Here is a 27,456-nt window from a genome sequence, read left to right as displayed (position 1 = left end):
AGACACAATGATGCAATGACTTTGTTTTTCCCTATCTTTAATGACGTAAAACACAGCAAGAATTTACATTTAAAATCAAGTTTTACTTCTAGTGTGTACTCCAGTTATTTGCCTAACCCTTTCACCTCCATGGTTTGGTCGGAATCGATTGTTATCAATAGTGATTTTGATCTGTCTATAACAACTTGGGGTGAACAAGTTGATATATTCTTTATTTTATACCCAATTCATCATAATTGTTTGGGAAAATCTTGTTTTATGAATGATGGACTTCCACTCGTTGAATCAGGGATAAAAACATTAAAATATCCTGTTTATATTTGCAATTACTCAGGCCTTTGCTTTGTGAGAGTCTTGGAACTTACACGTCTATAACTGAAAAAGTTTTATTGTTTATATGAAGCACAACTACAACTTGATTGTGAGATGTCGTATGAAAATATACATATGAAAATATTCTTCTGAAATATTCAAATTTTGTTTTTGACTGAATTAATGGTTGCTTCATCACGTCTTACGGTGATTTGGAGTCATTTGAAAATCCCTCACAGTAACACTGAAGACTACTGTGATGTTGAATTTTGTTCAAATTTGAAAAAAGGTTGGATCACTGATGAAACCTATTGTAACAGTGAAAAATTACGTTGCTTACTCCTTCAGCAGTCAACAGCCTTCAGCCTGTCACTAAATGTCAGTGTTGTTTCTGACTACATTTGAGCTCTGTTATGAGACTGATATGTTCTATTTGCATAAATTTGCATAAAGGTCAGAGTTCATCATGGAAGTGTCCACCTGCCGGACCATGAGGTGGATCTATAAACCTTGCAAAGTCTTTGAGTAACTCTCTGTCCATATTGATGACATCACGTTGGGTCAAGAAGCCTTTCTGGGTGTATTCTATCAGTGTCCATGCCTGTAATTGTCAAGTGGAGAGAAGAACACAGTTAAAGCAACACTGATTCAATTTATCAACAACAGTCCTACAATCTATTGTTTAAGTCCTTTTCCTATTTTATGTCATACAAGTGTATCAGTATTCATTGATGTATCAGGTAAGACAACTGGTAAATTGACTATCCTGTGCAAAACCCTGTGGTTCTTGCCCTAAATCAATCCACTGGCTTTACTATTATCACTCATCTTAGCGAGATAATAATTTAATGACACTGCGTCTCCCTTATTCTCAGCCACTTATCTTTTATTTTCTGCTGGTAGACTTCATTTTCTTTTTAATTAAAGTCTACAGAATCTCATTTGATTATTGCTCACATCTGGTATTCATGAAGTTTGAATAAAATAATACCGTACCTCATCAATCGGTGGCAGCTCTTCAGTATCTTTGTCTTGCATTGTATAATAAAAAGCTTCAAATTTGTCTTTAATCAGCAAGTCATCTTCGATTAGCTCTAAAAAGTTTCTCCGCAGCTGCTCAACATTCATGTATCCCATGTCAATGGTCTGTAAAATAAAGACAAGCTTGTTAGAACACAGACTGAGTGTACAGATACCAGTACTAGTCCAAGGTATTTTCACTGGCGTAAAATTACCTCATTGAAGAAGTATTCTATTTAAGGTTCATACACTCCAGTCACTTAAAATTGAAGGACTATTGAAGAAATTTTTCTAGGTCTTTTGAGGTTCAATACACCATTTTCAAACTATCACTTTATATTCTTTTCACAGTATCACGACTAATCATCTTGTCAGTTTTCAATATTATCGGTTCTCCAGAACTCTATTTCATTTTCAAGGACTCTTCCACAACTTTCCAGGGGTACTTTAAAATTCAAGGACTTAGAGGAGCATGTGGACCTGGTCTATTGTAATATTGTATGGACAGTCTTTTTTTTCTGTATCAAAACATGAAAGACGGTGTTCCCTGTAGAAAATGGATTACTGTACATGCTATAAAATATCAAGGTAGGACAACTGAGAAAGATATTCTTTAGAATTACCTCTACTTGTTTTGTTTACAGTAAAAACGAGCTAAAAATAACTGAACATGTTCTTGTCATTTCACTATTTAGTTAATGCATCGTTGGGAAATGATATTGGTATTAGTTTCTATTCCCATGATGCACCTTGGGATAGCTAGATATTTAAAGTCATTAAATTTATGAGGACGACGACCAGTTAGGATAAACTTTACCAGCGGCCATTTTTAGTTGTGTCAAGAAATATCTTTCTCCCTGACTTAAGTATCGCATACTGCTCTGAATTAACACCAAGGTGCGAAGCAGAGTATGTAATTTTGTTAAAAATTGGCCAGGGACTTGATACCCGGGATCAAGTTAAGCCCGTTCACCTTTGACATTCACGGGCGGGATCGAATGTTTCTGTCGATGTTTATTACGGTCACGAGTAAACATAGATAAGAACTTTGATTAGTGTGCACAGGAGTTTACGAACAAGCCATGCAAACAACAGATTATACGTTACTGAATACAACGGCCATACCAGTATACTGACTGAGAAACAACGTTTCATGAAGCCAGCAATGCTTATAGCAATAACGTGCGATGACAAAGATTTATGAACAGTCAATCCATGACACCTTCGCAACTGACGTTATTACGTTCCGTTAGAGACACGTCGCCATTGCGACCTTTTGCCTCAGGCCAAGGCTCTTTGCCAGATTCAGTGCGTCCCTTCGACTTTGAGTGAGCGCTTCGAATGCAACGGCAAAGCACGGTCCCTCCACAAAATTTTGTGGAGGGCGGTTAATTCTCAGAAATATATTTTTTATTTGACAGAAAACTAGTTTGTATGCGTAAATACTTCCATGTTCGGCACACAACACGATATGAAGACGGTAACAAGTGAGAACGGCCCCACGCTACGTACGTTCGAGAAAACGGTCCCGGGACCGAGCATGTCGAGCACACGTGAATCGTCGCGATGCGAAGTCTGCTTGTACCCGGAAGAGAATTAGCAAAGCTATATCATCTGACCGCATACCAAAGACATTTCTCCATGACGATACACACGTTGAGTGATTCCTTGCTGTATAGACTTCGCCGCCAAACACAATTCATTGGCAGACGTCAGAACACCAGTACTTCGATCAAGCCTGATTTAGGCCTACTGTAAGAGTTTCAGTAACCGCATGCACAAGTTTGAAAAAAAAATCATGTTGCGCAACTGCAATAGTTGATTCGCGCGTGGCCAGTTCGACAAAACCACTGTATGGACCTATTATTGCAGCTCGACAAACCCCATGGCCCAGCCATTGCGCAATACTCATGTCGCTGTCTGTGGGACTGTCTCGTATTTGGAGGTCCGTGTTTCCGTCTGGGTATTTAGCGTGCAAGTACTTTGATAGCTGACTGCCATGCCTGTTCTGCGTTATAACTGAAACTAGGGCAATACGATTATCAAGCACACATAATATACTTCATTTACGGATTTTGTGTTTAGGCACGGTCCCTCCTAACTCACAGGGACCGTGGTTGTTGGCGTGACCGAGTTGTGTTACACACGTAGTCCTCTTTCAAATTCAATGCAGGCTGGCCTTGAACAGTTTGTGGTGCCCAATTGGACCAAACATGTGTAATTAATTTATGAAAAATGGCATCTGAAGGAAACCGCCAAAAAAATGAAGGTATCGGAACCAACTTTCAAGTAATAAAATAGTAGCAAGGACAATGTTGTTCATCGGCCATAACAAAACAAACGAAAAATGAAAATATCGTTACTCATCAAGTGATCAACAACGTCAATAACTGCAATAATCATAGTCCGCGGGCCGTGCGCAGACTTTTTCTGACGTATTGGCTATGTAACGCCGGCCCGTACATGGTCCATACGTACAGGTCGGCGCTACACAGCTAACACGTCAGAAAGAACCGGCGCACTGCCCGTGGGGTACAATTATTGCGGCTACAACGTCAGCTGCTTGAGCTGCGTTTATAGCGAATGACCTCGGTTAATTGTCAGAATTATAGTCGCGAAACGATACCCGACACTTCGTTCTGAAACAAGATTTAACCACTACAGCGATCCTAATTGTGGTCAATCTGGATTTTTATATAGAGAAGGGTTTAGCACCAAGTGGATACACTTTCTTCAAGTTTCCGCCTTATGAGTTTTTATGATTGATGACCTAATCGATTATCCCTATTCAGCTATTGAAACTGACAGGCACTAGTTGCGTCCACTTCACACATTTCCACACATGACTAACTGCATGAACTGATAGCTGCATTAATTGTAGCCTTGGTGAGCTTGGTCAGGGGGCTTGGACCTCTGTCGTGCGGCTTGCGCGATTCCAAACCGCACGACAGAGGCGAAAGCTGTATGACCAGCCACCAAGGCTACATTTATTGCAGCTAACTAACTTACTGTGTCGGCACTCCGCCGAGGATGGAAATCTTTGCATCTACAGTGAAACATTCTGATTCGGAACAAATCTTTTGTACTCATCCAACGATAATTTTCGTAGCAGTTTGTCTTCTATCATATGTTACAGGTCAAACTTTTGAACAAGCATCCAACAGAGAATTCGTATTCCATCGAATTAGTGTCATATGATTTATTTATACATAATAGCGTTTTTAGGTATCAAATGTTTCAGAAATGGGGACATATGCACAATAATAACACTACATTTCACAATTCCGCTAAATACTTTTCTTTATTTCTAATCAAATAGCTGTACAACGTGACTGTAATTAACATAGCCCAGTTTCATGCATAAATAACCCCATCAATCTCTCCCAAATCATCTTTTTCCAGGTATGTGTCTTCTTAGATAGGTTTCTTCTACCAGCCTGCCTATGGGGTGTTCTGCCATCACCACGAAAGGTTACAGATGTAGCCCGACGATCAACATTTTCATTCTGTAAAATTTGTAAAAATCATTAGCAATGGAATCGTTTCTCATTAACATTTGGATTGTTAAATATTACTTTTTCATATTCTGGTCTACTTTAACTCGTGGAGTTGTTCGATCTCTGGATACACTACATATACATATCGCTTTTTCCAAAAAACGACTGTGCCTGACGAAATTTAACTATCTGCAGTTACTTGCTCTTGTAAATGACTTCAAAATCGGACGAGAAAATGTACTGTAATAATGTAACAATGTAATGTGATGTGATGAGAAAATTGTATTCCAAAAAATAACAGGTACAGTGTATGAGATAATTCAAGTGTACGGAATAGACCAGTTTCATGAAGGTACATACCCAATCCAAACACGCCATATCACTCCGCAACTTGTACTTCTTATCCCCAAAGACGATGCGTTTGTCTTGATACAAAAGACACACATTGTTGTAGCTTTCTACATAATGTGTGTCTTTACACTGCGAAGTAAGAACAAAAACCAGTTTAACTTACAAATATGTAATGACTAATTTTATTGAAATCATTGGATGTCGACATTGGCATGTTGTCAATGTAATAATTTATGTATTTATTTATTTACAACAGAAGCAACGTCCAGTTACAGGCCCAATAAGAATTGAATTAAAAAGTCTACAAAGTATGACAAACTGTATACAAGAACATAAAGAACAGTAAAAGAAAACAACTAAAAAACCTACAACAACAAGAAAACAGCCAGTAAAATAAATGACAGCAGCAACTAAACGATGAAGCAGAGATCAGCATACAGATAACAGTAAAAAGACACAAACATATTACATAGAAGAATATGAGCCCCTAACATTACAAAACTCTTGGTATGAAAATTTAAACTTGTCAATGTTCTATTGACATAAGCTTACAAAACTTACTGAGTAACTTAAAAAATAACTCTTTTTGATGGAAAAAACACAATAATTTACTCTCTAGCTCTTGTAACCATATCCGGCACTATTTAAACATGAATACAATATAATCAACTTACGTTAATGTATGCCTCTGTCTGTTTATATACAATACAATTCTTCAAGAAGTTGGTGAGAATGTCAATAGCACACTGGCTTGTGAGTGTGTGGTGGGAAGGCTCGTACGCTTCGTCTGGATGTACAATACGGCATCTTGATTGCTCATGACAGTCATCGTGGATATTCTGAAATAAAATGTAACGTTATCATTGTCCATGATGTACTGAGAATCAATATGGTGACAAATGAAACATATATTTACATTTAACTTATAGTTATACAAACCTGAAAATGTTTGACAATATTCAGAAGGTTTCTCCTTAAAATATTGCATGCCTCGTTACGCATTCCTTCCGTGTTTTCCCGGCCATTCTGATATTCCATGGATCGCTTCATACACCAATATACATGAGTTTTAATTGCTGCACCTGTAAATAAAAAAAATAATGTTGTCCTTGTTTTAATATTTTAGCAGTAATGACTATCCTGCAAGATTCTTTGATGATAGTCGTTACCTATAGGCTATGTGTTCCGTTTCAAACTATAGTTTACAGTTCACATGCATGTTTTCTGTAACTAACTTAGCCGGGTGAACTCGACGCTCGGTGAACTCGAAGTGTTGCAAATCACTTTTCCGTCATTTCGTCAACTTGAACATAAACTATTTATCACAATGTAATAAAGTCTAACTAATGATGACTAATACTGACGTTGTACCCTACCTTTATCAGATAATTGTGCATGCCACGTCTTCCCATGGTTTTTTTGAGCACCGCCAGTAATCTTCTTCACTTGCTTACCGATTTCTTTTGTGACTATCAGAGCAAGTGCAGTGAAAAAAGGCAATATTGATCAGTTGATGGTGATAAACTTTTTTCAATTGTTCTGCTGAAGTGAAATTATCAATTACTTTATCATTTACCTTGAAATGTGATACAGTTTCAAATTTACATGTGTCTCCAAAAACCATGCATGTTAGAAAATTTCAGTCGTAGCTCATATGCTCAATAATATGTGTACACAATTCAAATACATTTAATTTTGTATTTGTGCGGGTAAAACAACATGTCGACGGTTCAACTGCCATTTACAGAACACACTTTGTGGAGGACTAGCCTAAAACAGTATGTGAAAACATGCAAGAATATTAAACCACAATAGGCCTAATACTCACCATGCCACGTGTCATTCGCATTTACTGTTTCTGGTCGTTCTTCTCGGAGGAACTTATTTACAGACGGGTTTCTGTCGTGTGCATGGACTAGGACTGGCACGTCTATAATTAAGTAATTATCACAATTAAAAAGGAAAAAGTAGTATCTCTTCAAAAAACTACATAGCATGAATATTTTACAAAGTCCATAGTTACATAGTCCAGTCACACTGCTGTTTTGTTATCGTTATACTATTTGGTAATTACAAGCTTACAACTAAAAAAATCCCGTACTTATATAATTACCCTTCTCATCTGCCCATTCGTAAAATTTCCTCACTCCTGCCATCTCATGCCTCTGTGTACATCTGTCGTCAGTTCTGGTAACAACTTCCTTGAATATAATTTTGTGGGTCCTACCGATGAAGGAAAATGTGATACATGAAAGATAGACTGTTTTAGCATACTGTTTTCAGGAGCAAAGGTAAAATACAAATAAAATTGCGCGCGCAAAACCTTTATTAAATCGTAAAGTGCGGGTATGTTTTGAACAGAGTATGAAAAAAAAAACTTCCTTCTCCCTACTGAAATTTTAAGCTTATAAATATTAATGTCAAATAAGCAACATTAGATATTTAGGCCTACCAATATGTAAACATGTGATTTATTTAAATAGATGTGTAGTTATGGCATAGGAACAAGGTAATTTCCATGGACAAAACAAACCGTTATTTTCCACGTTTAAATTTATAGTAAAATCACTTTACAGGTGTTATAAAAGAATAAAAACGCACTTACTTATTTCCAAGAAAGACGATGTCGCTCTGTTTTGCATTTTTACGGGTTCCATGGCGAGCATCCGACATGACATCTATAGAACCCAGTCGATCCCCGTCATAAGATGCAATCTCCTACGGAAAACAAGCCCGCGGATGAGAAATATATCAATATCGAAAACTGTACATATTTTATTAAAATTTAATCCTTTCTGTTAGTGTTTCACTCCGTCTTTTGATACGAAATAGTGAAACGGAAAAGGCATTACAAAGTGAAGATGTACGGAAAAGATAGGTACAATAATACATGTATTAACCGCCATTTTGGAAATCTTGAGTCTGCGCAATAGTGAGCTACCTTCTGCCAGATTCAGGCAAAATTCCTCTGTAGGCAAATCGCATTCACTACACTCTTCGCGTACACAAAAGTCAAACGTTCAAAACGTCAAACGTGATGGGCAACCATTTGCTTATCGCTTTTCACAACGTAAACTTCGAAAACTACAAACCTCAAGAAGGGCGTCTTCTCTACTTTCGTCCGCAGCACACGTTACAATTGGCTCGTATTGACTAACGACTGAGGCAGAAAATAGAATAAAATTGTCATCGCGTTATATAATCCGTTCATTGAGATGATGATGATGATGATGATGATAATGATGATGATGATGATGATGATAGTCGTCGTCGTCGCAAGTTCATTGAAATTGTTTCTTCTCAGGTCGAGCGTGTTGAAACGGGCAAATAATTGGCTTTATGAAGATTTTGTTACCATATTGCGAAGAAATGTTTATTTAGGCCTGATCTTTGAAGTGAAACTGTTAATTTTTTTGCTGTACTTACATGTTTTTCTGTACTCTTTTTTTATAGTTCCCATGTTCGCAGCATTACACATGGTTTCATAGTGTTCTTCGCGCAAACCACAAGCTGTAATTGCGTGAAGCATCCTGTACCAAAGAAAACAGATAAAATCAAAATATTCAGATAATGTCTATACATGACACAGATAACAAAAGTCAATGATCAAATAATTTGTTACTCTCTGTTACGGCAAAGGTCTCTGCTACAGAAATCAATGTAGTCTTGTGACGCGCCATTACTGTAGCAAGGATTGACGATTTGTGTAGTTTGAATACCATTCTCGGCAAATCAAATACCAAATACACTTGCATCTTATTTTAAAGTCTAAAAATATGAGGACCGTCATCATACTTACCTGTAATTGACGAGTAGTTTCCCGTTTGGCAGTGTCGATGATGAATACCACGTAAATCGATGAACTATCCCCTGTGTACTATCGCATTTGAAGTGCAGTCGCCCTGCGTGGCCCATCATCTGTACTCTTTGGCACTGCAGTTTGGCTTGGCAAAATCGATTGTGCTCACCGACACGTGCAACCAGATTGTTCACGGATGACGCCGTTGCCAGAAACATCTTCTCATCAGTCTGTGTTCGATCGGTGGCTTGAAATATTGGAGCCTCATCGGGGTACTCGTTTGCTTCTAATCTGTCCGGACCGTTCTTTGTCAGGAACAAGTTTGTTAGCTCAACTAACACGTCGTAATTCGTTGATTTTGCTAATCTACCGCCAAGTAGACAGCGTATGCGATCTATGTTAGCTTGAAGTTCTAATTTCTCAGCCTCCGACGGAGCAACGAAATCAAAGTGACCCCTTTTTGAATTGTCACGAATCCGTCGGAGATTCCGTGCCCGAATAGCCTCAGGGGTATGGGATGGTGGGACACGGCGGCCGGAATCTGACACAGGCATAATGGTGTCCACTTTTGCGACGAATTTTTCTGAATTGATGTATCTGGTAGATGTCAGCAATAAAATGACTGATTTGACGATTATAACTTGGAAAGGAAATTCACGAATAGCGCTCAGACTTACGAAACGGTATGGCGTAGATGCTAGTGTGACTCTTGTCTGATGTCGACTTGAACGAGACTATTCAAAAGTCTTGTGATACTAGGTGTATAATATCTAAATGCGATGATTGACACCTAGAAAGGGGTGGGCATCAAGCCAGGCTTGGAAACAAGGACCCCAATCCCTCTCGAAGATCACAACATATTTATTGTTTCTAGAATGGACATTAGCGGAAACGCGACAGGTGTTGTCAATCCCTTCCAGAAAACAATGTGCGTCCTCCTCAGCATGACTGATACCAGTCAAGCATTGTCGACATCATTCGTTGATACACTTGTTCTCAGTAAAACAAATTGACATCCAGACCTGTCACAACATTATCAAATCATTTCCATTTCCCTCCCAGCAAATCATCCGATCATAAACCCCATTGCCTATGATGCCGACCCTCTTCTCCATGTAACTTTACCGACAGTCCAAAGACTTCTGAGCGAAATACTGCTAATCCGGACTACCCATTGGCCTATGCCTGACAAATGCGTCCATCATGCACATATATAGGTGTATAAAAATAATGCGTTTGTATTTTTCCACTCTCCAAATGATTGCGGAGAACATTAGTTGCAACTCATTCTTTCCGAGAAGTCTTTGATATCTGTATAAATCCTGTCTGTCGATTGCTGAATTCGGCTATAGGGTATGCCATACGCTTTTATAATGCACAACCGATACAACTGATCAAACGTGATACCGGTCATTTTTTATTTGGACATGGCAGGAGTGTAGAACATACCTTTCGATTAGCTTTGACTGTTTGTGCAAAAATCCATAAGTGTATGTTGTTTTGTCTCTACACTTGGACTGCAGTACTTACTTTCACCAAAGTTTCGTGTTTCGTGAAACATGTAGCAATGCCTAGATTCAATCGCAAAACCGCCGTATCGAGAAAACGGTGTTTTATCTGAAACAGGCCACGTCAAAACGGCAGTTTACTAGTACCATGCAGTACATTCCCTCGAGCCAAATGCACATTTTGCGACAGTGCATATCCCATAAAAAGTTTACGCCATGTTTACAGCGCGACATGTAATGGGCATCCCATCGTATTTTCTGGCATCGGGTTTCTGGCAACGGACAATCTTGCGGTAAAAGTCTCTTCAGAAAATAACAAATGTGTCGGAAAGGGTGTGCAAAAATGTCACTTCTTTTGATGGAAAATAAACGATGTCATTGAAAACCCATACTATCATCAAAGCATGGAAAGTAAGAATGGCCATCTACGTACAGAGCGAATGCCAAGTTGAAAAGAGCGATTTTTGTATTTTTCTCGAGGTGTGTATGGATGTCTCAAAACACAGAGTGCTACTGAAAAGAGTGCTGGTAGCACTTGTAAGAAAATGTCATCTGCGAATGCTGGCATTTTCATTTTGCGACTGCTGGTGCTTTCAGTCTACGACTTGAACTTGCCGTAATTTATTCTTCGATTTATTAGCTAGACGGATTCACAAAGCATATGTTCTTGGCGCGAAGCGTCATTCACGTGGTTCATACCATTTTCAGAAAGGAGCAATATTTTAATCGTAGGAGCTTTTGAAATCGAAGGAAAAGGCAACAAGACAGACACAATAATGTGAAAATGCATGAAACTTTCTGGTTGATGCTACCCATCACCAGATTATGGGTCCTTTTTTTACACGGTCATGGACGTTTATTACGTCTATTGTACAGTGTGGTGTGGATCTGTGTCTGAGTATCAACATTGTTGCAAAATTGTCCTCGTGATCGTCAGTGAACCAGTAAAATTTTAATCTGTAATTTATTCACGTAGCGTTGGCTTGGTTACTCCTATCCAGCGTATGATTGACAGCTTCATTGTTACATTTACATAGCAACGTAAGGCTTGTCACGATGAGCGTATTCATTATGCGAAAGCACGACTTTTACACCATTGACACCTCTTGTCGATGAAGAACAATACACATATTTGATATCTTGGGCCACTGCGATTATTTGATGTCGCCGACCCAAGCTTGGCAAGTCTACCAACGAATGTGTTGATGAGCTAGCTTGCACGGGATTAGATTGGGTTCTGTCCGTGTGTCGGTTTGTTTTTTGAGCTACTGTAGTGTGCTATAGTGTAAAGTACATTCCACAAGATGTGCAAACCGAAAGTGAGCGATCTTAGAACGATGCCGTTCAGTCGATGTTTAGATTTTTACATGTAAACATCGAAATGCAGAGAGAGAGAGAGAGAGAGAGAGAGAGAGGAGAGAGAGAGAGAGAGAGAGAGAGAGAGAGAGAGAGAGAGAGAGAGGGGGGGGGAGAGAGAGAGAGAGTGTTATCGCTCCAAATTGGAAAACGCATCCAAACTTATTCGCAAAAGGTCCGGTTCACGCTTCGACATACCTAACAGGATCGACGTACAACTTGACTGTACTTTGCTAGTGCTGGCGTTATATTATATTCCCTAAACATGTAGTCTATAAACGTACTTATTCTAACGTTACTTTATTCGAAACCCAAAAAGGAAGTTCCAAAATGCACTACCATGGCCGTAGAGTAGCCGTGGCACAACATAAAGTGGCCGTGACGCAACCAAGCTCATTCGAATTGCAAATTTATAACTTGAATAGTACTTTAGACTTTTACTCCTCATGCGTACGATGCTGCACAAAATGAAAAAAATCTTTATTTCAATAAAACATGGCAATGCGCAGAGAGAGAGAGAGAGAGGAGAGAGAGAGAGAGAGAGAGAGAGAGAGAGAGAGAGAGTTGTCACACCGATTAAAAGTTCTCGCATACTGTTCCCTGAGACTGTACTCTATCATCCGTATTCGACTGAAAAAAACTCAACCTGATCGGCTTACAAAGCATATTTGGCAAGGACATGTATCCACTGCAAGTTTTCAAACGCACTCATTGGCTGTCAAACATATTTTAATTGACAAAGTCGACAAACGTCTCACGTCAGAGACTTGGAGTCGTATTTTGCTCGTCGTCCCGTCCGAACATGGCTGTGCATCAGTGCGTACGACAGTGTAAAAAAACTTCCAATGGTTATAATCTTGAAAATCTTTATTTCGATAAACACAACTCGTAATGCTGAGGAGATGGATCACTCTAAAATCTCCATACCCTAGCTAAATGTATGCTTCAAGAAACAAAAATTGCGTGCCTTTCAAAGTGTGAGTTGTCCAACAAATATTAACTATCATGGTACATCTCACAGATTTTTCAAGAAAATTCCCCTCAATATGTTCATCGCAAGTGTTCCAAATACACACAACTGTCAAACTTACAACATAGAATGCAAAGCTGATAAACTAAACACCGCATATAATTCTTGATCTCGAGATTATGAAACTGCTACTAGCACTTTCGTTTCGCAGAATGTTTTGATACACCTGTATATACCTATGTTTTCGTTGTATGCAAGGTAATTTGAGTTCCAATTCATGGGACAGAGAAAATAAACGTGGTGCCGACGTGTCCACGTCCAGGTGTGAAAAAAAACCCATGCGGGTCTCTTGATACGTCTAGCGTCGTGAGAAAGAGAAAAAATTGTGGCGTTCACCTGTTCAAACAATAATGCTCGAAACAGGCAACAACCCTCTTGTCGCGACGATCGTTCCCGTCATTCACTGCACAGACAGTATGTCGCCAATTTTTGTCCATTTATACCCCCTGAATGTGGTTTCAGTATCACTTGAGTCGTTTCTGTAAACGAACGAACACAGCACATTCACGGTCCGCTTGATTTCCGAGATGTCACGAACATTGAAAATCGTCGTGAACGAAGAGCAAGAAATCGCCATACGTGGTTTGTTAACCCACTTTGGGTGGGATTTTCAAACCGTTGATGCCATCGAACTATGTCGAACGACAAGCGAAGAAGACGGCACAAGACTTGGCATCGACTTCATAGTCCCGCGAGACGCAGGTAAAGCCGAGTGTCCCTACTGTCTTTGCCAGCCGTGCGTGACAACCTACAAGCAAGGGTGGTTAGGTACTGGTCAGGTACCTACTGTCCGTAATGCCAGTATCAGAAAACGCTTGTACAAGAAATACTGGACGCTCCTGGACAGAAGACAAGCCTGGCGTGATGAGCGTTATTTGGCAAAGAAGGCTGACAGAATGCGCTCGGACGGTTGCGTGATGACCAAGCGAGAAATCATGCCCGCTTGCGTCGTTCACCAGGCCCGTTCCCTGTATCCAAACCTTCCCGAGCAACCTTACAGTGGTCATCATTGGCACTGAGACGAGAACAAAGGTAATCTCTCGTGTGTGTTCCAAAGTGAACACACACACAAACAAAACGGCCCTTTTCAGGGCCACTACATATTTCCAAAAGAGAACTACCGTTATCATTTTACCGACTGGTATTATTCCTACCCTCTACGCTCATTAGCGTTTATAATGTCAGTTGATTTGTTGGATAACAGAAATTGATATGTTTGTACCGTATCTTACATGTTAGCATTGCAAACGTTTACCGATTTACACCTGCAGCGCGTCGGTTTTTGATTGACAGCTTGCAGGCCTTTGTTATGGCCGCTTGCCACGCTAGTTGAAGACAAAGAGAAATAACTTCATCGATCAAAATCACCTTTATTTATGCTCGAATCGTAAAATATTTTCGATACATTCAATCACTAGACATTCATAGTTAGGTACACGTGCACGGACGTCTAAGTTTCTTCGACAGTGACCACTATAGGGCATGGTTTCAGGGAGCGATCGAGCATGACGCTGCAAGACACGCTTTGCATAAACTGAATTCCAACTGGGCAGCTTGCTATTTATACCCCGCCCTGGCCTAAGAAATTGGGGTGGATGTTCACCCAGACCCTACCCTGACATGTTCATTAGAATGAATGCCGCTAGCTTCTATGATGGAACATGAAGCATACAGTTATCAGCCATTATCATGGATCCGACTCACAAACTGCCAAACAAGGAAGATGGTGGAGGCATTGTTGGTGACAACAAATGTAGAATTGAAAAGATTCGCTCAAAATATTATTATTTCAAAGTTTTTTATAATTTTTTGTTATCATTTCAAAATTTCCTTATTTACACTCTCCTAAAAGCCATTATGTGTGAAAAACCTGGAGTGGTCGCTTGCCTGCATATACGGTAATCCCCATTTACTGCTTTTATGGAAAGTTATATTTCAGTGCTTGCCTGAGCATTGGTACTAATGCAGAGAAACACAGTGACCATTCAGCAATGTGAATGTATCCAGTAATATGATAACAGCCCTATTGGATTGAATTTCAAAATAAAATCAATGAGGCTTGACAGTGTTTTGGGGTCGAAAGTACCAGAAACCAAAGTCTAGGCTTTGGTGGTGATCATTTTTATATGAAGAAAGAACAGAACAGCATTTGGCCAAGTCTTGCAAGTCTAAAATATCAGTACAGTAAGATTGGACCATGCACTAGTATTTCATAAACAGTGCGGTGATAAAAAGAATGAGATATGGGTACCTTGTCTCCTTTCTTGTACGTCCATATGACATCGACATCGGCCAGACTTGTCTGTTCAAACGATTCATCAGCACAGCCTGTGTCATTGAACTGACCATCAACTGTGAACAGAAATGTGGCAGCCAGACTACGACCATAGGAACGAACTTGATGCAAATAACCTACACAGTTGGAGATGAATCAGAATACAATTGAAAAGGTTAAGACTTTTGTAGTTGATACACAAATTCACTGTCCTGCCTTGATGCCACTTTCTGGAAAAGACTCAGGCTTGGTAGTCTATCAGAATTGGCCAAAAGTCGATTCCAATCTCAATGTCAATCTCAGTATTAGAGCAATGGTGAACAATTACTGAACGTAAAATAAAACATGCATGTGAGAATCAACAAATATCTTGAAAAGACTTCCTGTTTAACTTGCTTATATGTTTTGGCGATGTGTAACCTGTTCACATCCAAATTCCCTGTAAACTCACCATTGGTAACTTTATAAAGTAGAGTTACAAAAGACTTCCTGTTTAACTTGCTTATATGTTTTGGCGATGTGTAACCTGTTCACATCCAAATTCCCTGTAAACTCACCATTGGTAACTTTATAAAGTAGAGTTACGCCTTGTAAATTACATTGAGGACAACTATAAGTTTACAATCAGTCCAGATTCCAAATGACTGGGAAAGTATTAAGGTGTATAATACAGAAATATTTCTGCATTACACTAGGGAAAACACGTCCTGAATGCCAGCTTCTTGGCAACCTGAAAATCAACACCCCCAAAAGTGAAAAAAGCGTCAATGACACATGTAGCTCCCATCCTGGACTATTTAGTGTTTGTTCTCTGGTCAGATATTTGAACATGTGTGAAAGGAATAAAGTGCATGAAGTGAAAATACTTAAATGAAATGTACTGGAGACAGTGAAATATGTTTAATGTAATTATTCAGAATATAAATGGAAAAATACAGAATTAGATATATCGAATACTGTGATACAACCATTAAATCAACAAGTCATTACAATGACATAGTCCCCACTTGTAATAGGAGTATTAGTCTTGATGGGGCAGGAAAATGTGGTCATTAAGAAGTATCACTGGAGTGTATATGTTGAGATCTATGGGCACATAGGTCTGTGTCGTTGTTCCCAATTTGAAACACATGAGGCATGTCTAAGTTATGGTTCTATATCGGGAAAAAAGATCAGACCTCTAGCAGTATTGGCCAGCCAAGAAATACATATGTGCATTATAAATGAGGTACAAGATGTGACATCTTAAGGTCTAATATCCTATCAAAATTGGAGGGTATAGAACTTGTGGTTATTGAGATATGCATATATATGTATAATCAAGGTCAAAGGTCATCTAGGTCACATGACATTTTGAAAAAAAAAATTATATTGCTAATTAATCCCTATATGCCAAAAAATCAGATCTCTAGCTCTATTCGCTTGCCCAGAATTAGATGTGTACATAATTAATGAGGTAAAGCGTGTGTTGTCATAAGGTCTCCCATCCTACTAAATACAAAGGACATGGCACTTGTGGTTACTTATTTATTGACATAAACATATATTTTAGGTAAAAGGTCATCGAGGTCACATGACATTTAGTCAAAAAATTTCTCTCCTATAGTTATCCCTATATACCAAAAATCAGACATCCAGCTCTATTGGCTCGCTCAGAATGAGATATGCGCATAATTATTGAGGTACAGTATGTGGCGTCATAAGCTGTCCCATCATACCATACATGAAGGCTGTAGCACTTGTGGTTACTGAGTTATGGACAAATATGTATATTTGAGGTCAAAGGTCACAGAGGTCACGTGACATTTTGTCAAAAAAATTGTATTGCTAAGTTATCCCTATATACCAAAAATCAGACCTCTAGCTCTATTCGCTCGCTCAAAATTAGATATGCGCATAATTAATGAGGTACAATATGTGGCGTCATAAGGTGTCCCATCATACCATACATGAAGGGTGTAGCACTTGTGGTTACTGAGTTATGGACAAATATGTATATTTGAGGTCAAAGGTCACGTGACATTTTGTCAAAAAAAATTGTATTGCTCAGTTATCCCTATATACCAAAAATCAGACCTCTAGCTCTATTGGCTCGCTCAAAATTAGATATGTGCATAATTATTGCTGGCGCAAATAAACTTGGAACACCGAAGTCCCTATATTCATAGGAAAACCGCTGGCGATATCGCTATATCGCCAAGTGATTAGCCAAAGCAGTATCGCTAGTGAGTTAGATCATCTTACAGTTTGTTTTTCGAAATCACTGCGGGGTGCCCATACTGTGTCTCATAGACAAAAAGCCATAGCAGAGGCCGTTCAATTTGCGTGAACGATGGTACAAGAAAGGATTGAAGTTTTGAGTAAAGTTACTTGGGTAAATTTCGATGAGCAGGGAACCTGTTGAAGCAACCGTTTTGACAGACTTTCCCTCAAAATGAAGAAAGAGTGCAGGTGAGAAACGGTAAGTGTTGTCATGGAGCTCGCTATCGTTTGGCTTCGTTTCGTTGTGCAGGCGTGTCATCATAAATGCCGTCATTTCCACTATCTCACAAAAATTGTAAATTACGCCCGGCATTGTGGTTAAATCTGTATTTGTAACTTTCATTTTTATAAAGTGATCAGCTTACGTTGAGGTTTAAAATGTGCGTCTCTTTCTTATATGTTGTACATGGACCTTTAGGCCTATTCACGTTTTTAATACACCCATCGAGCGATGTAATATCTCGAACATGTACTTCGACAATTTCCATTCAAAGCGACAGTGTTTCCTTGAGTGAAATTCAAAGTCGCTAAATTTCTAATTTCGTTTCGAAGAAACCGGTTTGTCCATAGACCCTCGTTTCTCGAGGATCTATGGTTTGTCGACCGGTGTAAAGTAGATGCATATTCTAAGTGAGGAATAGACGGTTGTGAAAATAACCAATGGTACCGGTACGTTACCGGTACGTTATCGGCCGTGCACCGATGCGAGTTGCTAGGTAAAACTTCCTGGCTTTGACGTTTTTTTATCCGACATGTCGTAGCGAAATTCTGTGAGAACTAATACTGGCAAGGTTTCGGTTTTCGGAGAATTTCAGTGTATCAGCTGATTATCAAGTTGAAATAAAGCGCGAGCGTGGATGGTCCGACTTGTTGCTGGCGCACGGCGTGGCGTGGCGGGGAATCTATGTTACAAGCATCCAACTGTCGGCCATAACCTCTAGGGTCGCCATCGACGGCTTTCGTGATTTTGAAGAATAAAGTAAACCGTAGATAAAGCTAGACCTTTTCTCGGCTTTGTTTCTGAAAACCTCTCCTCAGAGGCAAAGGCGACGTAAACCGTGTCCGAGTCTCGGCCTTGACATGACACAAGAAAGTCATAGTTCAATCACATTTATTTGCGTGCGTCATACAGATGATCATTATTCATAGGGGTATCCGATTGAAGTGGGTACATACTATTCTCAAGAAATGTACGATGAAAAAGGACAGGCTAAATAAAAATGTTTCAATCATATCATCAATCGCAAAGAACGCTGAAATGCTGCAGATTTTAATCGCTATGGCAAAGTTAGTTTTTTGACCTCGACGTTATCCGATCGAGAACGTAAACTTGGTTTGACCCAAAGTTTGAAAATGTGTTTTCTGATCTCCCGCGGCATGGCCCGCAGCCTAGCCAGCGACGTCGACGTTTCGTACTTCGAATTCTGAGAGCTACATCAAATCGCCATGATCAGCGGACAAGAAATTACTATTTTCAAATCGCCATCACCAAAAAAATTACAGAGAAATGAGACAACACGGTGAGAAAAAAGGCATATCATCAATGATGTTGATAACCTACATTTTGCTTCAAAACGGGTACCTTTTCAAACCACCCAGATTCCCGATACCAACTCGCCCGAATTCAATTTGTTGGGCGAGCCAACGATATATTTTTCCTGCAAACGTAAACAGACTTGCACTGTGCACTGAAAGGAATAGTTGGCGATATCTTTACCGAAACTGAAAAAAATACGCTAAAGAAGTAGCCATCTCTCAGGCAGTACACGGCCAAGGTAAACCTGAGCCTTCATATTCGACTAATGCCAAATGGAGCATTTCAACAAAAAACGGCGATGTCCAGGCGATGACTTATTTTTAAAGTTGAAGAAAATGCTTAAAATTTTGGTTGTGTTAGTCAATCTATCGAAATATTTTTGTTCTAACTGATAAAATCATAGACAGTCTCGATTATACCATCCATAATTAATATTTACAGACTAAATCGACAGGGGGGGGGGGGGACGCGGTACGAACGAACGTGTAAACTCAAACAACGGGCGAGTTGATTTCGGACCAATATGACTAAAATCAGATGTAGGTTCCCTGGTCATTGACAACGTAACTTTACTCAAAACGTCAATTCTTTATTGTACCATCGTTCACGCAAAATGAACGGCCTCTGCTAAGGCGTTTTGTCTATGAGACACAGCATGGGCACCCCGCAGTGTTTTCGATAAACAAACTGTAAGATGATCTAACTCACTAGCGATACCGCTTTGGCTAATCACTTGGCGATATAGGGATATCGCCAACGGTTTTCCTATGTATATAGGGACTTCGGTGTTCCAAGTTTATTGCGCCAGCAATAATGAGGTACAATATGTGGCGTCATAAGCTGTCCCATCATACCATATATGAAGGGTGGTAGCCCTTGTGGTTACTGAGTTATGGACAAATATGTATATTTGAGATCAAAGGTCATCAAGGTCACATTACATTTTGTCAAAATATCCGAGATATCTGCGTGAACGGATGGACTCACGGATGGACGAACAGACGGACATGACCCAATCTATAAGCTTACTGGACTTCATCCGTGGGGACTAAAAATTGTGTCACTGCATCCTTTTTGCAATATGAATACGATGAGAAACTAAATTTTTATTTTTTGTGGCCTTATACATGGGAGTCTATGGAGATCTGCCTTATACATGGGAGTCTATGGACGTGTAAACTAAAAATATGCAAATTTCACCACGATTTGCCCAAATTTGGGAAAGGTCACTCCTATGCACTTCCATACCAAGTTTCAAATCAATCGGACTGGTGGTTTCAGAGCAGGAGATTTTTTGACCAAAAATGGGAGAAAATTACAAAAAATTCATGAAAAATAGCAAGTCCAAGATACTGACCCAAGATGCGCACAATCATTTCATGTCAGCCCAAAGTACTTACATGCTAATTTTTCATGTAATCTGCTCAGTGGTTATTGAGTTTTTTCAATTTTGACTGTTTTTACATTTTTTCACTTAATTTGCATATTTTTGGCAATGACAACTTCATTTGAACAAAATCTCATCTACAGCCCATCATCCATGTACACACCAAATATCAAGATGAAATGTACAGCGGTTTTGGAGTTTTTGATGTTGACGGACAGACATACAGACATACAGACATACAGACATACAGAACATACATACATACAGACATTTCCTAGCCTATAAGAATAGCTTCCATTGCCTATATACATATGGCTATGGGAGCTAAAAACGTGTTTCTCCAGATAAATGCAGTGTACGGTATTTGATGAACAAAGATTCAAATTCTATTCAAAAATTATATTTAACAAAGTCACAGTATTAATCTACACTGAATGCTGTGATAAACACAAACAAAGTCCAATCTTACCTGCAGGTAGGTATATACAGTCTCCTCGTCTAAGAGTGGCCCATGTCCATGGCACTTTCCCAACTCCAGGATTTTCAAACATGTTGATCATATCCATGTCTAGGGTTGAAAATCCCGAACCTGACCATTTATTCTGTGGGTAGACATAGGAATATTAATATATTTGTCACAGGAAATTAAAAAAGACTATATCTTTCAAAAAGGTGATCCATAAAATACTGGTACTGTATCTTAGAACTGTCGCGTAAACATGTTAAATCTACGACTGTTCATCAAGCTGGTTGAGTGTCAATAGATCAAAATTGACATGAGACTTCCATTGTTGAAACCTTGGAATTTTCAAACATGTGGATTTCAACAGATGATAGAATGTACAGGACAATATCTAGATATTCAGTTTCCCTATATCAGAGCACTGAGTCCTACCATTCCGAATAGAAATTCCGTTTTCAGCCAATCAGGTGTATTCAAACAAAGCATTACCATACGATGTAATTCCAGAGTGCAGAACATACATGTATGCAGATGTAGATTGGTTTCCTCTAACATTTGAATTTCTGTTTTGGCTTTTCAGGGCTGTTGTATAATTTTGTGCCTTTGGGCCTTTTTCGATTGTTGAAGAATCATCATCAGACTTCAAAGGCCCAACACAAAACAAAATAATATAGCTGTACTCATTTTTTGGGTGCACAGATATCAGAATTGAAAACACAATTAACTGAAGGGTGTGAGATACATGTTGTTCCATGGCATCTCCCACGAGGCATTTCAGAAAACAGCCCAATGATACCAGTCAGTATGTTTTGAAAAGGCGTTGCAATCAACTTGCGCATGCAAGATAACAGTGCAAATACCTTGTCAACCATTGATAGATATCTTTGAAATCTTTGTTCAATCATGATGAAATCTTTCCTGCCGTCAAACAGGCAATGAATATTGTGATCTGCGTCGTAGTGAAGCACTGATGCTGTACCACCACTGCTCATCCATAGGTTACACTCATGAAGGTATTTCCTGAAGGTCCCACACAGCAGACACTTCGGTACCTTGCAAGAAATTGGGGAAATGTTGATTAATTGTAAAGAAAATTTTGTTTCATCAACAATTAATAAGTAGTCTTGAAACTGGTTGTTTTCTGTTGTCAGACCACTATGTTAAATGGAAGATATCTGTGACTTTTTGACCATAAAATTTTCATTATTTCATTGTTCTGAAAGACAACTACAAATTCTTCATTTTGATGTACAACATATTGGCATTGCTTTCACAATGTACTGTTTTATAAATGAAGCTTGTTCACATTTATGCGGATTGTTGTATGAAAGTAGAGCTCTAAAATTCAAGTTTGTTCCTGTTGATTTTAGAATTGCGGGTATGGATTTGTGATCAATCAGTGAAGTCAGACTCTAAACATTGCCAAATGAATGGTGTTCTAAAATTACTTTACACAATTCAAGAAATGTCTTTATCATAATATACACCAAACAAAATCTTCACTTGTGCTACCTTGTATCTTTTTATGATGTAATTAAATGAGGTAAACACTGAAAATATGAAATAAAACTTGACAATGAAAAACCCCCAAAATAAGAGAACTTACTTCTACATCTTGTCTCATTTCATCTGGCAGAACAGTGACCACGTACCAATCTTCAACCTTGTAATTGTCAATGAATTCAGAAAACTGCATTCTTTGTGGTTGAGTGTCACGGTTCTCTCTCTTCTTCTCAATCAAGACGTCAACATCGCCATAGCTGAAAATAAAGGTGTTTTTCAGCTTCCAATGCAATATCAGTACAGTCATGGATGTAAAAAATAGATTTTTACATCCATGGTACAGTCAATAAGAAACGGAGAGAGTTCTGTATTTCGTATAGCAGCGAGACCACCACCAATTTGTTAGGAAATGAACGAGTATTTGAGAAGTGTTTTTGACGATATACTGATGGTGTTGAAACTTTTTCATACTGGTTAATTCATTCAAATTTCTATGACATCATTGGTATCATGGATAGCTTCTTTATAAACTGCATATCCTGTACCCATGTACATCAACATGTATTTGCTTAATTGCAAGCTGAAATCAAGAAAGTCTGTCCATTTGTGTTTATAACAATTTGACAGCAATTTGAATCTTTCCTTGCCTCGAGATACTGTGAAATCTGATTAGATAAAAATGACACCTTTGGAAATTGCTAAAGTAAGGTGACTGACTGGAATGGAACACAAAGTAATTATATAAAAGTTGAACTTTCTGTAGCAAAGGCTATCTTCACAGTAGTAAGGTGTCGTGATTGGAGATATGTCCCTTTTATGACTCAGATTTCACAGTGGTGAATTTTGGCTTGCAAGTCACAAGGGAGTGCACAAAAATCAATCAATAAAGATTGACATAGCGAAATTTTGAGAGACAATACGTATGCTTAATAGCAGGAATCAAAAACATCTCTTTTAAGTTCTGAAATTGGAAGGTATATTTTTGGCAAACAAAATGCAAATAGATAGAGCTATTATTAATACACTTCATGGACAGATATTCAGACTCTCAAACTTTTCCAATTCTTTTCTGATGTACCACTTGTGGGGCCTCATTTTGATTGAAGCCCTAGAAAAAAGAAAAACTTTCACCATCCTAGTTGTTTGAAAATCGAAAAATGTATTTTTCTCCATACAGTTAACACAGGGATGGCAGCCATTTTTAATTTCTAATATCTGTACATCGTGGGTAATTTGTTTCTCCAGTACCAAAATTTGCACGGTGACCCCAATGTTTATTCTTGATTTTGAAAGAGAATGGTTGAAAGATTCCTTGAGGAAAGTTTCAGCAAAAGGTTAAGACTTTCACTTTTGAGGCACAGACTACCTTAACCCGTTTCCCCTATTTTGTCATAGAGAAGTCCAGCTTTTCCATACAAAAGAATGAGGATTATACCAATATTTCATGGTGATAGGTTTCAGAGGGACACATTTTATCAGTTAACTCACTTTTTTCTGAGATAATCATCATCCCAATTCAGAGCAGCTGGTGATTCTGTCAATGCCTGTCTCAACACCAGGGGGCGCTTTTTACTGACATGGTCCTCCCAGAACTTCTTTGGATGAGGTGCCTCCTCGTACTCTTTCACTTTTCCTTCGGGCTTCCTTTGGTAACCTAGCAACAAGAGAAAAGACAATAGCTTTCAGGTTTGTTAAAAGTGACAATAGTTAGAGCTTTACTAAAAATCCCCCCCCCCACAAAAAAAGTTTATGTTCTTATTTGTAGGTTGCAATAGATACAGAGTATGCCTTGGCAATACAAGAGATTAAGTACAGTTTGAAATATTTGTTATACAAAAATAATTGTTAAATGTGCATATTAAAAATTAGCAATGAAAATATAACTCAGTATTCTTCTCATACAAGGCTGTATTGACAATTGAATGCTATACAATTATCACAATAAGGTCATTGAATGAAGAACCGTGTTTTACAACTGAAGAAAAATAGTGCAAAATCATCAAAAAGTTAGAGCTAATAGAGCTTTTACCGAAAGAATGATATGGATAATGCTGTCTTTACTCTACTGCTTAGAATGGCCCCAGTCGCTTGGCTTTTCTCGGCAGCAGTTACTGCATGGCTGCATGGATGTAAAAAATAGATTCTATTTTTTACATCCATGCTGGCTGGCCTGCAACGTGTTCACCCCACAATCTATGCAACAGTAAACCATTAACACGACAGTCTACTGTCAAAGTCTTTGATATTTATATCGCCCCAAGACTTGGAGCAAGCCTATCTACTGTTTGCGAATTGATTCATATGTTAAAATCTGAAGCTTGAACACGAATACAAAACCAAGGCTTTTGAATTGTTTCCATAGAAACACTGGTGATTAATATTTTGTAGCAGAGAGACGTGCTTTACTCACATGTCAGGTTTAGAAATTTTAGAATTTTTGAAGGGAGTTGCTCAAAGTTGCTGCACTAGAAGTTACACTTCAATTTCAAATTTTTGTGAAAAGCAAAATTTCTTTCTTTTGTACGAGTGCATAACCAACACTCTGCACAGAATATTTTCACTGTGTCCATGGAAACAGTATTTCTCAACATAATACTGAAGAAAGCTATGGACAGTTGTGTAATCTAAGACTGGTGGTCCAAAGTTCATCATAGAAGCAAAGGGGAAGTTAATGAAGCAATATACACTAGCAGGTACGTGTTTGGATAATGGAAAACTTCAACTTTCACTCAACTAGTCTTCAATAAAAAAAAATTGAAAAATTTGGGTAACTATACCAATTTTGATACTAGGGAATCAAATTACTTTCAGTTCACTGATATTTGAAATTCAAAATCAAGTAACATCCCTATGTTAATCCTACGAGGAAAAATAATTTTTTTTTTGATTTTCCCCAAAATACTAAAAATTACATTTACTCAAACGACTTTAAAATGAGCCCACACAAGAGGTAGATCAGAAAAGTGTCATAAATATTTAGGAATCCCTATATCTGTCCAAACAGCACAGCTTTTGCACGAATAAATTGAGTTCCTTCAACTCAAGCTTTCAAGAAAAGAACTGGCTTCAAGTATGGGGTAGATCTCCAAACAGTGAGTTTTGAAAACGGCTAAACACCAGTGACAGTGACTATGATTATGAAACTATCTTTCTGTTGATAAAATACACACAAGGCATGGAGGTACCACAAGACTCATACAGGAAAAGCCACAGATATCAAACCATGGACAATAGAAGCCATGGACTGTCATTTGTCATAAGGGAGATAAGAGGAATTAACTAAATGTTTACACTGAGAATTTAGTTAGTCTAATCCCCCTGCTAATATCTCATCCATGCCGAGGTAGAAATCTCTATAGTGAGCAAAGCCTTGAGAAAAAAACGATCGCATTGTTCAAATATATATAATTAATGTAAATTCTATTCTTTAAGGTATTTTGAAGAACAAATCCTGTTGGCCTATCAACAAAAATACATTGTTGACAAATACCCTGGTAGTTTTAACAATACAATATTAACAATAGGCATTGAAACACATACCGGCTGGCATTGACATGCCAGTTGATTATAGGTTTCCACATGACTTTGGAAGAATGAACTACAGTTTTTATTTGCTGACTAAAAATATCTGAAAGACGCATCAAAATTTACAATGTATTAAGCTTTCAGCCAGAAATTTTATCTAATTTTATCTAACACTGTAACAGAGAGACAAACTTTTGCTCAAACTTTCCCAAGGAGACATGTTTTTTTTGTCTTTTGAAATCATAGAAAAAATTTGGCAAGGGTATTCGTTTTTCCGATGTTTTTCTTGTATTGAACTTGCAGACTATGAATCATGACAAAAGCAGGAAACAACGGACTACTTGTCTGTCCGAGATGGTGAAATTTTACTGTTACCTGATCGGGGGACAGATGGAAATATTTTTGGATTAGCTGAGATTGGGGCAGACGCAATGAATGCTTTGTACAATCACACAAGCTGCTAGCTGCAGTACAGTAGCTCGAGGTTTTGCCTGGGTATTTGGGTTGGTATTTGGGAATTTGCCGTCCGACCCAAATACCCAGGCAAAACCTCGAGCTACTGTACTGCAGCTAACAAGCTGCACGACAATAAATAATGGCTGGTAAGCTTATATCCTTATACCTAGAGGTCTGAGGTGTCCAGTTGGCACAGCTGCTGTGTTGCTTTTCTTAATGGTCGGTGGAAATTCAACATCTGTTTGCTGATCTTTGGGCATCGGTTGAGAAACAGTGTTCTTCTCGCTGATACTGACAAAAATCAAGTAAACCAGTAAGATATTCATCGACCACCGCGTTTCCATTTTGTCCAGTGTTTCGTTCTTCGACGGTCTTCAATGTAAATCCGTCCGCTGTGATTGTTGCAAAGTGTGTTAGTCCGAAGGATACGATGACGTGATATTTGGAGCGGCTAATATACAACCTTTACAGGTACACGTACGCATTCACGGACACGATAGTTGTGTATGTGACTACCAGTTTCCGGGTTCGTCGACTGGTGCACCCGAGAAAACGTACTACACAGCTGGACTATAGGATACTGTATGTAGTGCACAGTGCACGTACGTCACAGAAGTCTGAATAACTTTGCTCACGCTACTTACTGTCATAAAAATAACACTGTTATGAACACCAATAGGTCTGAAATTTTTCCAGATTTGACTTCTGAGACGCAACAAAACGAGAAGCCGTCTCTTTCCACGTCTACACGCAAGTTTCAGCGTATCCGGAACCGAAGCTTGCAGTAAACTGCTGGCTGAAGATGAAGTGCCACTCACAGAGCCGTGTTGTTCATTTGAGTTCAAAGGTCATATGTACCTGATAGCGTAATCGGATTGGAGAAGGGCCGGTTAATGATTGTGCGCATCTGAGCAGCGCGAAAAGGTCACTCACCGATCATCCCAGAAGAAGGTAAGCCCCGGCCTCGCGGCTTCTGTATTTTATAGTAGAAAAGTACTCGCTATGTTAGAAATTCATCGTTATTGTAAGGTGTAAGGTTTGTACAAATATGTTAACAAGGTGCTGTCTATGTCGCTTCTTAGTACCCTGGCTCCTCCGTGATCTGATCAGGTGTGGGATACATAGGCAGTGATAGGAATTTAACAGAACCATCCGTAAGAATAGATCAGAGTCGG

The 27,456-nt window shown here is 38.8% G+C and overlaps 3 protein-coding genes across 4 annotated transcripts in view; 1 reads left to right on the top strand and 2 right to left on the bottom strand.

Annotated features, from left to right (window-relative positions):
* Nucleotides 1–20: 20 nt before the first annotated feature.
* Nucleotides 21–26,853, bottom strand: LOC139125900 (bifunctional peptidase and (3S)-lysyl hydroxylase Jmjd7-like). Of its 2 annotated transcripts, XM_070691982.1 has the most exons (8): nucleotides 26,448–26,853; nucleotides 23,789–23,954; nucleotides 22,404–22,557; nucleotides 21,658–21,849; nucleotides 20,804–20,936; nucleotides 15,125–15,285; nucleotides 1,309–1,458; nucleotides 21–913 (listed from the first exon to the last, which is right to left on the bottom strand). In XM_070691982.1, exons 1-8 carry the CDS (start codon nucleotides 26,623–26,625, stop codon nucleotides 767–769), a joined length of 1,281 nt encoding a protein of 426 aa, XP_070548083.1. In that variant the 5' UTR covers nucleotides 26,626–26,853; the 3' UTR covers nucleotides 21–766. The 2 variants fall into 2 exon arrangements, with proteins under 2 accessions (XP_070548083.1, XP_070548084.1); XM_070691983.1 differs by lacking the exon at nucleotides 21,658–21,849 and having other exon boundaries at nucleotides 26,448–26,727.
* LOC139125914 (uncharacterized) lies at nucleotides 4,619–9,885 on the bottom strand. Its single transcript, XM_070691999.1, has 11 exons — nucleotides 8,980–9,885; nucleotides 8,607–8,710; nucleotides 8,273–8,340; nucleotides 7,786–7,898; nucleotides 7,294–7,403; nucleotides 7,009–7,110; nucleotides 6,557–6,649; nucleotides 6,120–6,262; nucleotides 5,855–6,019; nucleotides 5,190–5,309; nucleotides 4,619–4,838 (listed from the first exon to the last, which is right to left on the bottom strand). Exons 1-11 carry the CDS (start codon nucleotides 9,531–9,533, stop codon nucleotides 4,671–4,673), a joined length of 1,740 nt encoding a protein of 579 aa, XP_070548100.1. The 5' UTR covers nucleotides 9,534–9,885; the 3' UTR covers nucleotides 4,619–4,670.
* LOC139125901 (platelet-activating factor acetylhydrolase-like) overlaps nucleotides 26,831–27,456 on the top strand; it is a 28,475-nt gene continuing 27,849 nt past the window's right edge. Inside the window, exon 1 of the mRNA XM_070691984.1 lies at nucleotides 26,831–27,232. The gene's annotated coding sequence lies outside the window, so the exon portion shown is untranslated. The remainder of the gene's footprint in view (nucleotides 27,233–27,456) is intronic.

The sequence above is a fragment of the Ptychodera flava genome (genome assembly GCF_041260155.1).
Source record: "Ptychodera flava strain L36383 chromosome 3 unlocalized genomic scaffold, AS_Pfla_20210202 Scaffold_26__1_contigs__length_13983176_pilon, whole genome shotgun sequence".
Taxonomy (NCBI): Eukaryota; Metazoa; Hemichordata; class Enteropneusta; family Ptychoderidae; genus Ptychodera; species Ptychodera flava.
Note: the sequence above shows the minus strand (reverse complement) of the source record. Positions and strands in the feature narration are given on the sequence as shown.

What these genes read in the sequence shown, in the direction of transcription:
- LOC139125900 (XM_070691982.1), bottom strand. Translation starts at nt 26,625, where the DNA reads ATGGAAACGCGGTGGTCGATGAATATCTTACTGGTTTACTTGATTTTT. An exon ending in ATCTATCAATGGTTGACAAG is followed by an intron (nt 20,937 to 21,657) that starts GTATTTGCACTG and finishes GTCTACCCACAG; the next exon opens with AATAAATGGTCAGGTTCGGG. An exon ending in CGTACAAGAAAGGAGACAAG is followed by an intron (nt 1,459 to 15,124) that starts GTACCCATATCT and finishes TTTATTTTACAG; the next exon opens with ACCATTGACATGGGATACAT.
- LOC139125914 (XM_070691999.1), bottom strand. Translation starts at nt 9,533, where the DNA reads ATGCCTGTGTCAGATTCCGGCCGCCGTGTCCCACCATCCCATACCCCT. An exon ending in AAAAGAGTACAGAAAAACAT is followed by an intron (nt 8,341 to 8,606) that starts GTAAGTACAGCA and finishes TTTCTGCCTCAG; the next exon opens with TCGTTAGTCAATACGAGCCA. An exon ending in ATCGTCTTTCTTGGAAATAA is followed by an intron (nt 7,404 to 7,785) that starts GTAAGTGCGTTT and finishes CTTCATCGGTAG; the next exon opens with GACCCACAAAATTATATTCA.